General features: G+C 39.0%; 2 protein-coding genes across 5 annotated transcripts in view; one reads left to right on the top strand and one right to left on the bottom strand.

Annotated features, from left to right (window-relative positions):
- The window catches only part of ACVR2A (activin A receptor type 2A), an 84853-nt gene extending 80681 nt beyond the window's left edge, over positions 1-4172 (top strand). The window contains exon 11 of the mRNA XM_090045808.1: positions 131-4172. Within this exon, the coding sequence (XP_089901934.1) occupies positions 131-325 (195 nt within the window). The 3' untranslated portion in view covers positions 326-4172. The remainder of the gene's footprint in view (positions 1-130) is intronic.
- A 10260-nt stretch (positions 4173-14432) lies between these two features.
- The window catches only part of ORC4 (origin recognition complex subunit 4), a 64629-nt gene continuing 61534 nt past the window's right edge, over positions 14433-17527 (bottom strand). For 3 of the 4 annotated variants that reach the window (XM_090045810.1, XM_090045809.1, XM_090045812.1), the window contains one exon: positions 14433-14670. In XM_090045810.1, coding sequence (XP_089901936.1) covers positions 14482-14670 — 189 coding nt within the window. In that variant the 3' untranslated portion in view covers positions 14433-14481. The other variant, XM_090045811.1, reaches the window with a different exon arrangement.

The raw sequence follows: 17527 nt of genomic DNA, 5'->3' as shown, positions 1-17527 counted from the left end.
CAGTAAAAGTTTGTGAATGTAAGAAAGAATTGAAAACAGTGTCACTTAATGGGCAGTGTTAAACAATGTTAACTATAGACCTAGCTCGTACATTTTAATATAATACATATAATATTACATTTTTCTTTAGGGAATGGCAATGCTTTGTGAAACGATAGAGGAATGTTGGGATCATGATGCAGAAGCCAGGTTGTCGGCTGGGTGCGTAGAAGAACGAATTATTCAGATGCAAAAACTAACTAATATTATAACAACAGAAGACATTGTGACTGTGGTCACCATGGTGACAAACGTTGACTTTCCTCCCAAAGAATCCAGTCTATGATTGTTGCACTGGTCATGTATCCGACCAACAGAACAGGACTCTGAACTGGAGCTGCTAACGCTATTGAGACTGCTGATATTATTATTATTTTCAGTGTGAAATGAGGAACAGTAAGTCTTTTTGGAATGTCATTGAGGAGTCTTTGTATTTTCAACCGTGGATCCATGAGACTTACTGCATTCCCTGCATATGCCTGAAGGACATGTGACTAAGAAGTGGTAAAATGTTATTAAGGAACGTAAATGAAGAATATGGACCTATCTTGGCTAATCAAGTGTTTTAAAAACTGACATCAGATTTCTTAATATCTGTCAGAAGAGACTAATTCCTTAAATGAACTACTGCTATTTTTTTTTAAATCAAACATTTCATTTCAGATTTAAAAAAGGGTAACATGTTTTTATTGCATTTGCTGTTGTTTATAAAAATGACTATTGTAATGCCAATATGACACAGCTTGTGAATGTTTAGTGTGCTGCTGTTCTCTGTACATAAACAAAAAGTAATCAAGTGGGATATAGCAAAGAGGCTTCCAAGTATTACTTTAACCTCCCTCAACAAGGTATACCTCAGTTCCAACTCTGCTAAATTATGAGATTGACAACACTAACAAAATTTGAATAATAAATTGATCCATGTTTTGTAAATGATGTATTACAAATTCACTGTGTTATTTAAAAAAAAAAAAGGGTAAGCTATGCTTCATGCCAACAGTAAATGGCCATTCCTAAAGCAGTGTTTTAGCCTTTTCTTGTGCTAGCTTGTTGTGTATAAAAAGCGCTGGTTTTGAAACAAAAAAACCCCTTTCTTCCTGTTTTTAGTTTAAAGTTTTTATCTTACCTCCAGTTCCCAAAATATTGCATACGTTTATTTAACTAAATACTATTTAGGTTTGCTGTGTCAGGATTATTTGAAAATTTAAGCATGACTTTTTTAATTTTGTGAGCTGTGACACTGGAAAGCTCTTAATTATTCTTTTTAAAGAAGGCTTGTTTTCCTATTTATGTATGTTAAGGTCTGCTTGGTGTACTTTTCTGTTTCACTCAACAGTATGCAGTGCAGTGCGTTCTGTATCACTGTTTCAAGATCACCTCAGGAAGCTTTATTACCCAGAATTCCTCACTCTGCTTTGAGATTTGCAACTTCATTACACTTAAGCTTGGTGCCATCTTGTCAGAGTAATATCTGATGTTTCTGATGCGTACAATCATGTCGAAAAGCATAGCCACAGATTTCAGATATAACTGTTTAAAATAATTCAGGGATAACTTAGTTATGGTTAACTTAAAATATGCAATGATTATTTAGAGGTAACTAATGCAAACTTAGGTAGCACAGTCTAGCAAAAAACAAAACCTAAAATTATTTTCACAACTGACTCCAACGTTATTTTAGGGTTTAGGAGGTCATGCCTTATTTTTAACATTAAAAAAAAAATTGATGGTAGGTAGGTGCCAAAGTGCTTTTCATACTTAATATTACACTACATTTATTTGATCCTTCACATCCTGTACAGTCCAAGATGAAGTTTTACTTTCTAAAACACTCTATAGAGTACTGAACCAACAACAGCCAGTATTATGCTATGAATTTTGTCAGGTGTGTTTCTTCTTGTTTTAAATCATACATTACATTTTTTTTTTTTTTAAGGAAGCTTTTAATGTCTCAATCAGGAGCTCATTGTGAATATTATCTTTAAACAGTTATTTATAAAACCACAGAATACTCTCAGTTCTACCTATATATGCACGTGACCTCTGGGAACAATAAAAGAAGTTAGGTATGAACAAGACCTAAGCAGACTAAGCAGGGAGGGGAAGGAGGGTAATGACAATGTTGTTCTTGTGTAACATACTACCCACTACTGTTTTGCTTGCTCTTTGTCACTATTAGGCTTAAGTTTTCACAGTAGCCAGAACCCTTGTTCTTTTCGGGTATTGGTACTGTTGGGTGCAACTTGCTCATTTTGTTTATTAAACAAACTACTTCTGCGCCCATTTTCTTGATTTGGACTTTCATTTTGCTTCCATTTTTGATGCAAGGATACAATATTTTAAACGCACAGCAAGATGTAATCATGGCTTAAGAGATCTGAACAAATACAGTCCATATTTTACAACAAACTTTGTACTCCTCTTCCAAGTTTAAACTCCTTCATTAGCAAAAGTAGAAGGAACAGCCTAAATGATGTAAGGGCCAGCTCAGTTATTCAGGATTCAATGCAAAAATAATGTCTTGTTAATGACCTCTGTCATATATGGATGGGCCTTGTATCATCCCTGCATGATCCTTCTTTAACTTCTGCTGATATGGGTCCTAGTAGCCAAGCTGTTTGGGAGCTCCTTTGGTGTTGCTAGTGCACTTCATGTTTGCAAGTGATGTAGGGAAGTCACGAAGCCTGTCATCAGACAAATTTAACGGGATAATATTTATCTTTATATTTTAAAACTCTGCTTTTAGAAATCCCCACAAGTTTGAATGTTGTACTTGTAGTTTTCTGATTTTTAACAACATAGTACAGTATCACTGTGAAAAGGGTGTTCATAGTAACAATGCTTTTATAATTGGTAAATAACTGAAATTTGGTGAGCTGTTCTGATACATAAGACGACTTCTGTTTTGCAGGGCATTTTAACATATGTATTTTTTTTTTTTTTTTACTTACAGTACAGTAAATGTAGAAGATGTGCAAGTTAACATAATGCTTGAGCCAGATTTATGAATGAGGACAGGAATAAATAAGATTTAAGCTGGTGAAAATATTTTGGCATTACTTACTAGCAGATGTAGTGACAGTTGTCACTTTACATACTTTATTCATACAGCATGTATGGTGGTGTATATGTACATGTGTGGTCAGCTCCAATGGTTCACCTTGTATTTTTGGCTTGTGAAGAAAAGCCAGTCCTATGGCTCTAACTTTCAACTGTTTTTGGCTTGCCTCTGTCTACTTAGATGATTGCTGTATAACTGCCACAGGACTGATGGATTAGCCAGTTTTTGGCTTTACTGAAAGTCCAAGCCCTGCATTATTTTTTACTTTGTTAGATGCTAGGAAATTTTTATATCACACAATGCATGACTACTCTTTGTACACTTATTACTACATGTACCTTAGCATTTCAGAGCAGAGACTGTGCCTCAATTGTTGGAGTTATTGAACTAGCACTGTCATTCATGGTGGTATTTTGGAAACTACAAATCAAGATTAAGAATCACTACTTTGTATCTTCTGTTTGAGACAGTGAAATCCATGTAAACGTGACTTTAAAATCCAATCTCGGTATGCCAACTAAAATGTAACCAGATAAACTAGTAATGAATTTCATGTTCATGCTAGGGTTCAACAGAATAAATTGCTAAGTATAGTTTACCACATGGGGTTATCAGTTTGACTGCTTTTTTTCCAGTTTCTCTTTTTAACCTTTTTAATGCATTTATCTTTATTAGGAACACTTGGTACAAAGTACAGAAAGCTATATAGTTTTATGGGCAAAATGATACAAGTAGCATCCTTGATGGAACATCATTTACCTCAGATATTCAACCAGCAGTACGGTTTGTTTGTTTTTTTGGGTTTTTTTGTGCAGTCTCGGTCCATATACTATTCGTTACCTCTCAAGATATTGGTAAGCAATTATTTTAGCTTTACTCTTTGTATCTGTCAGTGTTTTGGGCACAGGTGGTTGTACTACTGTCAAACTGTACTTGCTCTTTTTCTGCAAGTAACAAAAACAAACCCCCCTGCCCTGAATAAAAGTGATTGTTAAATATTGTACAAATAAAAGTGTATGCTCTTTCTGCCCCCACTGCCCCAAAAAGTTAAATAAAAATTAAGTGACTACTATGACTTGCATATGCCTTTTTTCAAATGTTCCTGTTTTCTCTAGGAGAGAGGAAATTAACATTGTTATTCCTTATATGATACTTCAGCATCAGATCTTGCTGTTTGAAGCAGGCGAGGAAGGGGAAAAACAATTGCCCCAACCTGCACTTGTATAAGATTTACGGCACTAAGATAGTGGTTGGGCAAAGGCAAATTTTTAACTTGTCCATCTCTTGCATTCCTCACACTGATGATAATTGCTCCTCTGGTATTACTTACCATCTTTTCCTGACAGTAAGAAACAAAGAAGATTCACTTCATAAACTCTAGGCTAGGCTCCTAGGTCTCTCAAGATTAACTGACACTCCCAGATAATAGTCAGCAACACCAAGGTAAAAATGCCGAAGGATCCTGGTTTCAATATTCTTTTTCCTTTGGATTTGCTTGGACAGTTCGCTTCTCACACCAGACTTCTTTCATCAGCCTTGCTGAAAATTACCAAAGGGTAAGTGTTTTGTGTGCCGCTGTACCCGTTCATCACCATCATGCATGTAAAACTCCAGTTTTATATGCAACTTTTTTCTGCTGTAGGGTATGTTTCTGATTTCTAGAAAAAAAGCATAATTTGCATGTCTATACCTTTTCCCCAGCTTCTTCTGATAAAAACTCTTCTGGTAGAAAATACTAACTCTTGGAAGAGGATTGATTGTTGGTATTTAGTTTTCCTCTTCTGTATTTAATCCCAAACCAATAAGCGAGTTTCCCCAACCTTAACAGACCACCAACCAATCCACCCACCTCCCCAGTCCTGACTTTCATTAAACTTTTGTGGAAGCTGGGATATACCAGCTTTTCTTTTACTGTTGGCTTATTCTCACTCCACTCTGAAAACACTGCAGAGCTGATTCTTAGTAGAAGTGGTGATGCGGTACTAATCAGGGGAAGGGCCGTTGAGAGTTGTATCTTATTTTCTGTGTGCATTGTTATCTGGAGCTTCTCAAGATACTACTTGGTCAAAAGTTCAAACTACAGAAAAAAATGAAATGGTTTAAATCCTGATTTTTAAATGGATGTGTAATTTTTATTAGAACTCAGCATTTCTAATAGATGCTAAAGTGATAATTGTGGTAATAGTTTGGTTCTTTCTGCCATTAGTAAACCAAACCCACACTGTCTTTTTAATCTCTTTATAATTGGTGTAAACCATTGATATTGATCTGTACAGTGGCTGAAGATTTGATGCAGAAAACAAACAAGATATTGTTTTCTAAATTGTTGGTGGACAAAGATGTGCAGTTTGGTCCAGCTACAAGCATATACACACATAAGTAATCGTATGTGTAAAATGGCCACCACTTTCTCTCAAAATTACATATGCTCACAGTTCCAATACCAGTTACCTCTGGGTCCACGTAATAGACTGTTTGCACCTAGTCATGGAATTCTTCCATTGAATGTCATCTTTTTTTTCCACATGGGTTTGGGCACTTGGAGGAGAACGCTACTGTTATTTCAAACATAGACCAACAGGACCTGTTAATTGCCAAATAGGTAAGCTATCAATCCGAGGTAAGGGAGATCTTGAAAATCTTCTTTTTCAGTTTAATTACTTTAATTCCCTTTTCCTCTATACTGAAGTCCTGCTATTCCAATGCAAGATGGTCATACATTAGAGGTCCAGCATTCATTCTCTTGCATTCTTCATCCCCAGTTGAATGCCTCTGGTAGTAAAATGTAGGCGATAAACTGAAAACTTACCACTGCTCTCTGAAAAGTCAAAGCCTTTCCACAAGGGTTGCCATGTTTAACTGATAGTGTTGTCATAGTTCTTACTTTCCTTTGTTAATAAAGCGGAAAAGAGTAACCATATACGTACTATGACAACTCCTGATTATTGAGATGAGGGAGAAGTAGCAATAACTTGACACAAACCAAATAACATGTTAATGTTAGATTTGGTTTAAAAGATTTTGGGGTCACACTAACCAAATTTGTATGGAAAACAGCTCTTTTTAAATAAACAGCCTTGACTTCAGAGAGAGACCACAATATTCTTCCAGTTCCTAAGCATTTTAATGGTAACTATATCTTTTTATCCAATCCAGTAACAAGTGAATAAGTAAATACAAAGTTACGATCTCAAGCAGTGATATTATCCTGTCAGAGATGAAAATGGAATGTCAGGTTCTTGCCTCATTACAAATGCAACAGCTCTCCATTAAAATACTGGGTTAGCTAATAAGGGCACAAGAGCAAGCTAACCCAATACAGTGAAAGAATGGGATGCACAAGAGAAGACCAAGTTGGCTAAACAGTGATTTCTTCAATGACCTGAAACTCCAAAAGGAAACCTATAAAATGTGGCAACTCGGTCATAGTGCTAGGGGAGAGTGTAAGAGTATTGCGTGGGCATATGGAGAATCAGGAAGGCCAGGGCACGATTTGACATGTAGCTGGCAAGGGACATAGAAGACAATAGAAAGGGGTTCTTTTGTGAGTTTTTGTCTCTTCCTATATAACTAGATGAGGCAGAGAAGTCTTATGGACTACAGCAAGCATCTGCCTGGCAGGAGCTGCCTCTACCTCTTCCCTCTGCAGTTGTAGATGCTTAGCCCAGAGCCAAGGAAGGCCTGGATTGACAACAGGTACCGCATGGCCAGCCAAACCAGAGCAAGCGAGGCCCCTGCCTGGCCCCAGACCTCTTAAGGCCTGTGGGCAGGAACTGCCTCGGTGTGCTGCTGAAGGGCAACATGCAAGGGGGCCTTTAGTGTTGCCTTTGGGAGGGTTTCCTGTTTCATCCACTCTTTAAATTGTACAGCGTGTTTCTTGGGTAGATAGGTTGGATGGGCTTTTGGGACAGCCACAGCCCTTCCCCCCAGTGTGAGATTGAGGGCCAGGCTTGTGGGGGTGTGCGGAGGGGTAGGGAGGAAAGGGGACTGAAGCAACTTAAGTGGGAAAGTAGGTGGTTAGAGTGCAGGTAACTTTCACCCAATGCCAAAGCTGATTGCATTGTAGGTATTTCTTTAAAGGCTATACTGTGGTGGTGGAGAACCTTTCCTTCTCTGCTGCCATTGCACCTGCAGTGAGTGTATCGTTGGGCAGAACTCTTTGGGTGGTGAATGTCCTGGTTAATCCAGTTGTGTCATGGAAACTGAGGTTTAACTTCACTGCAATGCATTTCCTACTTACTTTGCAGACAAAATCGCGTGTATCCAGCTGGGGACCACCACTTTTGTTGCAGTCCGAGTTTGGGGTTGAGTAAGCTGGGCCTTTTAAAATTGCTATTACCCACTGATGTAGAGGATTTGCTTGTGCGAGGGCGGGGAAGAAGGCAACAAAGTTATAAACTGGACTTGTGCTTATCCTAATTTGTAAAAACAAGCTGGGGAAGACATGTTCTTAAGCTAGCAATTATCTGGCCCTATCATTTGATGTTGACTCCCTAACCCAGTGGTTCTCAACCTCTTTAGACTCAAGGCATGCCACAGAAAATGCCAGTGTTTATTTTTTACTCTTTTTTTTTTTTTTTTTTTTTTACCTAAAGAGAAAATAGCCCTTCTGTTGTAATGGACCCAAAGTTACAACAGATTGGAATGTTTTTAACATTCTGAATTCCCATTTGAAATCTTTGGTTTTGTCTTGTGAATCATGTTTGCAGACCTAACAGTGCTAACACTGACAGTACCCGTGAAAGGATCTCAAGGTACCCTTGGTAGGGCAATAACTGGCTAGGGCAGGGATTCTCAATCTCCAACCTCCATTTTGTGGGGAAGGTCACTGAACCTTCTGGGTGGCTACCTAATAGTTCCAGGCATATCTGGATGCCACTGGTTTTCTGGACCCTTCCCAGTGTGGTTTTCATCCTTGATATAGCACAGAGACTACACTGTGGCCTTGGTCAGTGATTTTTGCCTGGAGATGAACAGGGGAAATTGTGCTCTGTTGATCTTATGCGATCTTTCAATGGCCTTTGATACAGTTGACCATGAAGTGCTAACGAAGTGTTTATGCGCCCTGGTGGGTGTTTGCAGAACAGCTCTAAACTGGTTCTGAGCTTTCCTAGTACAGAAGTCCAAAAAGGTGATGATGTGAAGGTGTTTGTCATCTCCTTAAGACCTCTTCTGTGAGGTCCCCCAGAGCTCCATCTGATCACACCTCTTATTCAATGTATGGTAGAACTGCGTGGGCATTTTGAGTGAGGCACCATCATCAGTATGTGGATGAAGCTTTTCATATTGGAATAGAAAAATAGGGCTGGAAGGGACTGCTAGAAGTCACCTAATCTAACCTCCTACTAGAGGTAGGATTACCCCTATCCAAACTATTTGGTACAAATGCATTGTCTAATCTAAAAGCAAAACTACACGATCAGTCCTGACACAATCATCTCTTCTGATCCAGTCTGTCCTTTCACAGTCTCTGGCTGTAGTTCAAGACTGGATGCAAATGAACTAACAGAAACTGAATCCAGGTAAGACGGAGATGATGGTAGCGCGTAGATCACTTGGTTTGGTGGGGATTGGGACACCTATAAATGAATAGGATGCAACCTTCCAGTGTCATGTAAGTTCACATTCTTGAGGTGCTCCTGCATCCACTGCTGCACCTGGATTTTTGACAGGCAGTCGTGCCTAGGAGGGCCTTTCACCAACACCCATCTGGTGAGAAAGCTGTAACCCTTTCTTTTAGATTTTAGAACTGAAAACTCTGCTTTCATAACTTCAAGGCTAGACTACTGTAATGCACTCTACCTAGGGCTGCCCTTGAAAATCTTCCAGAAAATGCAGGTGGTGTGAAGTGTGCTACCCACCTTCTGCCTTTGAGGAGTTGCCAGGAACACGTAACTCCACTCTTCTGGAGGCTGCCTTGGCTCCTAAATAAGTTTCTGGGTATAATTCAAGGTGCTAGTTTTGACCTATAGGGCCCTAAAGTCGGCCAAGTGCAACCTGCTGTAGGTACTATCCAGTCTGCGTGGTAAAAACAGAAGGGAGGGCAGTTTCTCTTCAACTCTGGAACTGCCAGAGCCTGAGCCAGGACACCTTTCAGAAGCACTGTCAGATCTTCCTATCTGAGCAGGGGTTAGCAAACAAATCTAGGCTGAGATGCTGCTTAGGATTTTTCAGCTTGGAAATGATATTCTAGTTTCCTTTTAAATGGTTCTGCTGTCTTGTCATCCTGTTTTACAAGGTACTTGGGCTTCTTACTGTATTGTACTATTCTTAACCTTTCCTGATCCTTTGTTGAGAGGGGAAGCATATAAATTGAATAAATAAAATATTAAATGCCTTTCTTATTTCAGTCTTCACAAATAATGCCAGCTAACAGATGAATGCAGTTGGCAGCAAAAAAGGGAAGGAGACAAACAGTGATGGAAAAACCAGTTTTGGGAGTACTTAGAGAAGCTAGATGCTTTCAGGGCTGCCTGGGAAAGCACCCTAGGTTACTGAAAGAATTGGCTGAAGTAATTTCAGAGCCACTGGCTACTATCTTTGAGAGCTCATGCAAGTCAGGTGAGATCAGGATGACTGGAAAAGAGTATATACAGTACCAATCTGCAAAAAGAGGAGGAACATGCAGGGAATTACAGACCAGTCAGCCTGACCTCAATACTTGAAAAATCATGGAGTAGGCAGTCAAGGAAACTTACTTTGAAGCACCTTGAGGAGGACAAGGTGATCAGGAGTAGCCAGTATGGGTTCACCAAAGGAAAATCATGCCTGACTAACTTGATTTTCTTCTTTGGTAAGGTGATGGGGTCTGGGGTTATGGGTAGAAAGCCATGAATTTGATATACCTTGACTTTTAACAAGGCTTTTGCACCGTCTCCTACAACATGCTTATTAACCAGCTAAAGAAATACAGACTAGATGAAAGTCAGGTGGATGTGTAACTTGGATCATCATAGTAATCAATGGCTATCAAGTGGGGTCCTCTGGGGTCAGTCCTGGGTCCTATTATTTTTTTAACATCTTCATTAATGATTTGGATGATGGGATTCACTTAGTGTTATCCACAAATTTGTTAGCTTTTAAGTTGGGTGGAACAGTGGATAAACTGGAAAAAGTCCAGCACTTGGGATGGAATAATTGCATGCACAAATACGGACTGGAAAATGACTAGCTAGGCTACAATGAGAGTGGACAGATGCTTGGCTGGGACGGTTTTTCAGGGATGATCTTGCCTCAGGCAGGGGGCTGGGCTAGATGACCTCATGCGGTCCCTTCCCGCCCTACGTTCAATCCTCTGCATTGGAACCACTGGGAGCATGAAACATTTGTACTCTCTGAAGCATGAAGGCAACAATACAACTTGTTTGCAAGTTGTTAAATGACCATACCTCCAACCATGTTCTGTTTTTTTTTTTTTTTTTTTTCCTGATTTCTTTGTTCTAATGGCTTCGTCAGGAATATTACGCTTACAAACTTAATTTATTTTCCTACTTGGTTTCAAGGAACTGCTTCCATTTTAGTTCTTGTTCTCAGTTGTACCGATCACTTCTTGGAGAAACAAGACAGTAAAAGGAACATGAAAGCATGCTTTCTCCTTTGTCCCCAGTTGAAAAGTGAAGTTATTGCAGGTTGTGGTCTATGGAAAAATTTGTTATTATTGAGTTAGCTCATACACTGATGAGGTTGACTGATATCCTAGCACTGATCTACCATTTAGGATATAATGAAAATATAGAGAAGCCTTATCAAACATGGGGTGATCTTTTTGCTTGGCCCTTCACAAAAAAGGTTAACAGTCACCAGATGCTTAAAGTTAAAATTAACAATTAGTAATGCAAGCCAGCTGAGGGAAAACACAGGTTGAAGGTTGTCTAGATCAATTAGATGTACTCAGGTTTTCAGTACCAGATGGATTCCCCCTAGGTAAGGTAGTCACTGAACTATTAACAATTACTTGTGACCTCCTGGAGACTCCCAGGTAAAATGCAGAAATAGCACCAGTCTTTTAAAAAGGCAAACCTCAGGAATTCAAGTCCAGTCACTTTACTTTCAATCTGTGAAGGTAACTGGGACAGATTATTAAATCAATTCATAAGCAAGTGGAGAAAGTGATAAATTGCTTATATGCATTTATCAAGAACAGATGACACGTATCCAATTTCCTTTAGACACTAACTAAATGGATTGGTAGGGGAGCAGTAAGTGGTGTATCTGGACTGTAATGAAGTTTATGGCTGTCCCATATCATGATCTAGATGCAGGTGCTGTAATGATGCACAACTGTGGCTGAAACCATAGTGTAGTTTATTGTCAAATTTGGAAGGACAATGGGGGTTCCTACCAGGGTCTGATGCAATTTTGTATTTCTTATTAATAACTATGATGGATTAGGCATAACAAACAATTTGAAGATGATAGTGTATGCACTTTGGAGGATAGGAATAGAATTCAAAATGTTAAGGTAGAGAACTTTTTGGAGTCAACCAGGCAAAATTAATAAAGAGCAAGAAGTACTGCATAGAGTGAAATTCAGTGAAAGTTGCGACCAACTAGCTCAGTCCCAATACTAGTCAAATGGCACAGTGAGTCAACCTGACGCTGTTGCAAAAGGCAGCAAATGTTTGGGGTTTGCAAGAAATTCTAGACTCACCTTGGGGTGACCCAGAGCTCTATGTGCTCTTTGGGCAATCCACAAAAACAAATGCACAAGATCCTCAAGATCACGCTCTTCTTAGGAAACCCAAAGGAAGCTAAGAGTTTACAGGGCTGCCTCCTCCAAGTGCCAGTTAGACTGAGACTTGCCAGAGTCATCCAAGAACAAGATTTGATTGAAGCCCTGAGGATGTGTGCAAGACACCACTGTTCAGCAATAACAAGGCTTTGGGAGTGCCTTCTCAGGTTTAATGTTCAGGAGCTACAATTTGGGAAAGAGGTAGGCTAGGAGTCCAGAGAACAGGAATGAGAGAAGGCTGAGAGACAGCACACAGGTATTTCAAATCTAAAGAGGGTGAGGGTGAATTGGTTTCCGTGTTACTGGGAGTAGGATAAGAAAGGAATTATCTTAATTTGCAGTACAAGCAGCTGTAACACCTGTTGGGGAAAAAATGTATTTAAGCACTGAAATGTTATGCAGACAGCTTACAAAACCAGTGTCACTGGTCATTATAGACTGTCAGACATGGCCCACATAACCTCTTGGGGGTGTCTTCCAGCCTTACATTTTTATAGACACAGGCAGATGAATAAGTTACTCTGAGGTAATTAGAGGCAGAGCTGTACATTGTCAGCTACTTCACAGTAACTGCCTATTCTTGACCTCTTGAAACCACTGTAGCTTACCGTCAGATCAAGCCTATACTGATAGGCACAGTGCTAGTTGCTGTTGAGTACCTGATATTCTGCCCTCCCTTACTTTGTGGGAAATTTGGCCATGTGCCTGTACCCTAGTACCTTCAGTCCAAAGTTATCGTTGAGATGGAATGAGAGAGAAGTAGTCAGGTATTATTACTAGTCCACCTCCTAAACTGGATCTTTTATAAGTAACTGCTCCCTTATTCCGTTAACATTTCATTTGTTAAAACAAAAAAAACACAGGAAATCAAAGGCAAAGATTGCTTGGCAGTATTACGAGCTTCAGGCTCTTTCCCAAACCTTTCTCTGAATGGATTGCTCACTGCGGTGACCCTCCATCTAGGAACAGCAAACGTTCCACAGGCCAAACTGGCTTTTCTTTTGAAGGCTGAACAACAGCTCTACTTTCAACAGCAAAAGACTGCTAATCGATCCATGTTCCAAGACAAAAATCTATCATAATTTTAGCATTTCCTTAAGAGTAGCAATGATGCTTCAATAAGGAACAAAAGGCATGCAAATATATTACAACATTGAAAAAAAAGGAAAAAGGCAGATAGGTATTCTTCCTGCATTGTTTCTCATCTGAAGATGTCCTCTGCCTAGAAAATTAAAGTCCAGAAGCATGCTAATATGATGAATGCATCATAAATACTGCTAGGTCATTTTGCTTCATGTACCTCTGAAAACATTATTTTCAAGTGGCTTTAAGAGATGATCAGTAATCTGATACTGAAGAAGTCTTCCATATATTGATTTGTAATTTAAAGGCCTGGTTTATTTATAGCATGCCAGCCTTAAAATTTAATAAACCTGCTACAGAAGGACTCTGTTCTCTTCATTTGACCAGACTATATTCTACTTTCTTCCTCACACTGTACATAGATGTGACTATAAATAGGTGTCTTTTCACTAGCAATACTTAAAATCTGGAAGAGCCATGTTGGTTGGAGGGTGGAGAGCAGTTGGCTGTTACTTGAATGGACAAATGAAGAGATTCTTTTCTGAAGTTTTGGCTTGTGCATCTCCCATCTGTAAGTATGGGCAGACATGCTATAAGGGGTTCTGATGTTTGCTTCTATAATGGTACACATCAAGTGGAGTGAAACCATTGTAGATCTAACCCTATTTCACTTAGTCTTAGAAGTGAGCTTAACTGCTGTAACGTTTGACAGAAATACACACCAGTACCAGTTGGAAGGTCTTATACCAGTATAACTGACTTCTGTCCTCAGCTTGCAGTATACATACTCTGCAAACCCTTGCAACTCATGCTGATTCCAAGTTGTGCCATGTGCAACAGTACCAACTTTAAAAAGCTTTCACTTTCACACAGGTTCAACTCGACAGTCTTTCCAAAATTAAAGAACCACACAAAAAATACTGCCATTTCAGGAGGCATTAGAAGTGAAATGCAGCACAGCTATTTTCTGGGTGTAATTCAAATTAGGGAAAAGGGCTATGGTCTGAGGGGACTTTACTCTTTAGTTCAGTTTAGTCAAGATACTTTCAGTTGTCAGCTGGAAAGAAAAAGAAAACCCATTCTTTCTTAGCCCCTCCATTACCTGGGATCCTTATCAAACTGTCCTTTTTTTTTTTTTTTGGAACACAAATATAGCAATAGCAAAAATACAAACTCTTAGCCATGGAAGCAAGGTTATCTAGGGTATATTTTTTGAACTACACTTTACCTTTATGTTAGATTTTTTTTAATGCTAACTTGGCTCAGCTCCAGCCTCTCTCAAATCTAAAATTACAGAATGCAACTACCGTCTAGCATCTGAACTCAACATTTATTTCTGGTCAATCTAACTAGAGGCCTTCAGAGTTTGTTTTTTTCTGAACTGTTTAGCATGGCATAACAACCCAACTACTTTTAACTTCTGAAAGTGATTTGTCATATTGACTTGACATTCTAGAGGAAATAATGTAGTGTTTTTGAGACAGCAAGTGTGAAAATAAGTTTCCATGAACCTCAGAGTCAAGTATACAGAACATTGAGAACTTGAATTTATTAAGCTTCAGAAAGTTCACAGCCAACTCAGTGATGATGTTGCCCACTGTTTAACATCAGTTGGGCAGTTTGGGTACACCTGCAAAGCATCCATGATTTGATTATTGTCCAACAAGAGTTTCATCAGTAGGTATTCTCGCTGGGCACGCACAGATGGTCCTTCTAGTGGTTTTATTAACTCTAGTTGTAGTAAATGTTCAAAAGCCTAAACACAAAAAAACCCAAGATGTACAAAGTGAGAATACAAGGAAAGTCAACATGTTCCAAACCACATTGTCCATTTTGAAAAGTCCATATATAGTTTTATTCCCAATGTCAAAGTCTGAAGTATAGCGTAAATTTTTTAATTGGTCACCTCACTCACAATGGAGAGAGGTGTTCATATCTCTCAAGCGTATTACTTATTAATATGGGGGGAGAAAGCAAAACCAGGACAGGTCAGGAAGTTATGTACACTGTTTTACCACTTCCAAAAGTTCATAAATCTAACCAGAGGGAGCAAGCCTTTAGATACCAAGATGCTTTTGAAAAAGAAAACCTACCAAAAGACCTATTAAATCAAAAGTACTTTTTCATAAGATGAGCAAGATGCATAGAGTTTAACTCAACTGTCAGACCTTCTTATGGAATTTTCACAGATTAAAAAACCAGCTCTAACTTGAACACCTCATTCAGTCTAAAGAACAAATTACGAAACTTGTGGAGTTAGGAATTTACTGGTGATTTCTGTTCAACTTTGAGGCAAAGTTGGAATGCTTTTCAAAAGACATAAGCTGTCTGTCTCTGGGAGCCATGCTACACATTCAAATTAAAGTTGGATGGAAACCAGCTCTAAAGTTGTTACACATGTTCAAGCACTAACTTTATAGCTGCAGAGTCACTTTTATGGTGTGATAATTACTTTGCACTTGTGGCCAGTCTCTTTTGCATTTGTGGCTGGTTTAAATTTAATGCATGATTAACCATTTAGTCACACATATGTAGCAGGGGCATGGTACTTGACCTTTGATGCTGTTAATTTTACGTTATGAAAAAGTAGAGATAAGACAAAGCTAAAGACCATCACCACCAGCCAGAGTATGATGTACCTTATTTAGTAAGATGAATGACAAGATACCAGAAGTTTAAGGGCCATTGTCTCATTACATTTTATTAATGCCTATATTAAAGGCGAGCACAAATTCTACCCTTTTGCACCTTTAGATCATTAAGGCCCTTGCTACATATACTACACAATTAACTGCAATAAATTTAGACCAGTCACAAGTGCAAAGTAATTATCACACACAAAAATGATTATCTAGCTTTAAAAAGACCTATAAAGTTGGCGTTTGAAAATGTGTAACAACTCTACAGTTGGTTTCTATCTAGCTTTAATTTGAACATGTAGCAGGGCCTTAAATGTTCATAGGATCATGGAAGTGACCTCACAAGGGTCATCTAATTCAGCCCCCTGCTCAAAGCAGGATTGTCCCCAACTCTCCAACCTGCTCTTGAAAGTTTCCAGGAATAGAGATTCCATAACTCCAGGTAGCCTGTCCCAGTGCTTGACCACCCCTAGCCAAAAGTTCCTCCTAATCTCCAGCCTAAATTACCTTTGCTGCAGCTTCAAGACACTGCTCATAGTTGTATCCCCTAGAGCCACAGAGAAAAGTCTATCTCCATCCTCTCTGTAATTGCCATTCTTGAATTCCCCTCAGTCTTCTCTTCTCTAGCCTAAATAAATCTAGCTCTTTCAGCCTTTCCTCATAAATCTTGCTTCCCAGGCCATGACCATTTTTATCACTCTGCATTGCTCTCTCCAAACTGGACACGGTATACTAAGGGAGGCCTCATCTGTGCTGAAAAATCACTTCCCTTGATTTGCAAGTGGCCTTCCTGCTGATATAGCTGGTTAGCTTAAATTTAATTCTGCATTCTCTGCCTTGTTACAATTACCAGCTAGTTACTGCAATTGAAAGTTAATACAGTTATAATCCAGAATAAGCATTTAGGACATGCATGTAGGGATGGTTTTATTTCCTTTCTACACAAGAGCAAGAAAGGTGCAGGCCATCCAAATAAAAATTGATTTGATGAGAGAATTTTCTGCTGTTCATCCCCTCACTTACACGGTATGCATCTTAGAAGTTTGACTTATTTATTCTGTTTTCTTCCTATCCCAGACAGCTGGGTTCCATAGTAGCCAGAGACTACAAAGACAGATTTAAAAGATGAAAGGATAAAAAACCACATGCAATTCTAAAATTTTCCCTCATGGTCTATCATGGACAGAAACACTGATATTTCATATATAAAAAGTGGACTTTTTTATCCCTTTGAAACTGGAAAATTTGTACTGACTGAAAAACTTCTTTTTTTTTTTCCAAGGAATGTTGTCATAAGCTTGAGTTTATTTATGGCTGCTTCTCAGTGGACTGGTTTAAGTGTGTCCATACTTGCAATCAGTTTGACCCCTCATGGAATTCAAAAGTCAGCACAGTACTGTCTGGATATGCTTTGAACTAATCCATTTTGCTACATTATGTAAAGATGAGCAAAGGGACCAGGAACTGGCTGAGAGGATAAAAAGCCAAAAGAGCACTAGTCCAGCCAGGAGGCCAAAAAGGGATATGCTGGCAGCACAACTGATTGTTGTGGGGTTCAGCTAAGACCCCCTCTTCTTAATTCTGTTTCATTCTGCAATGGGAAAGTCTGGAACCTGCTACTATAAGGCAGAAAGGAAACAATGGTCTACAGGGGCAGAAGCACAGTTCATGCTGCAAAATGCTTGATAAAACTGATTTGAATTCCTAAAGGTGTAAGAAGTCTGGATACCAATAGTTGGACATAGATTAGCACCAGAAGGAAGAATATTTCAACCTTCAACAGGACCACAACTTGTGACCTTAAGAGTCTGTGATGTACACATTCATTCTTAAACCCAATACTGATCCTGCACATCAGATACAAGTAATTCTTGGGACAAAAAGTCTTACTTCCTAAAAAAGGCAAGTTTCTAGGTGATATGTAGATATTTAAGTAGTCTTATTATTGTTACAAACCTGACATTTAATTCCTTC

This window comes from Crocodylus siamensis, chromosome 4 (assembly GCF_052110815.1).
Source record: "Crocodylus siamensis isolate JL-2025a chromosome 4, ASM5211081v1, whole genome shotgun sequence".
Classification (NCBI taxonomy): Eukaryota; Metazoa; Chordata; order Crocodylia; family Crocodylidae; genus Crocodylus; species Crocodylus siamensis.
This window is presented reverse-complemented; position numbering and strand designations above follow the sequence as displayed.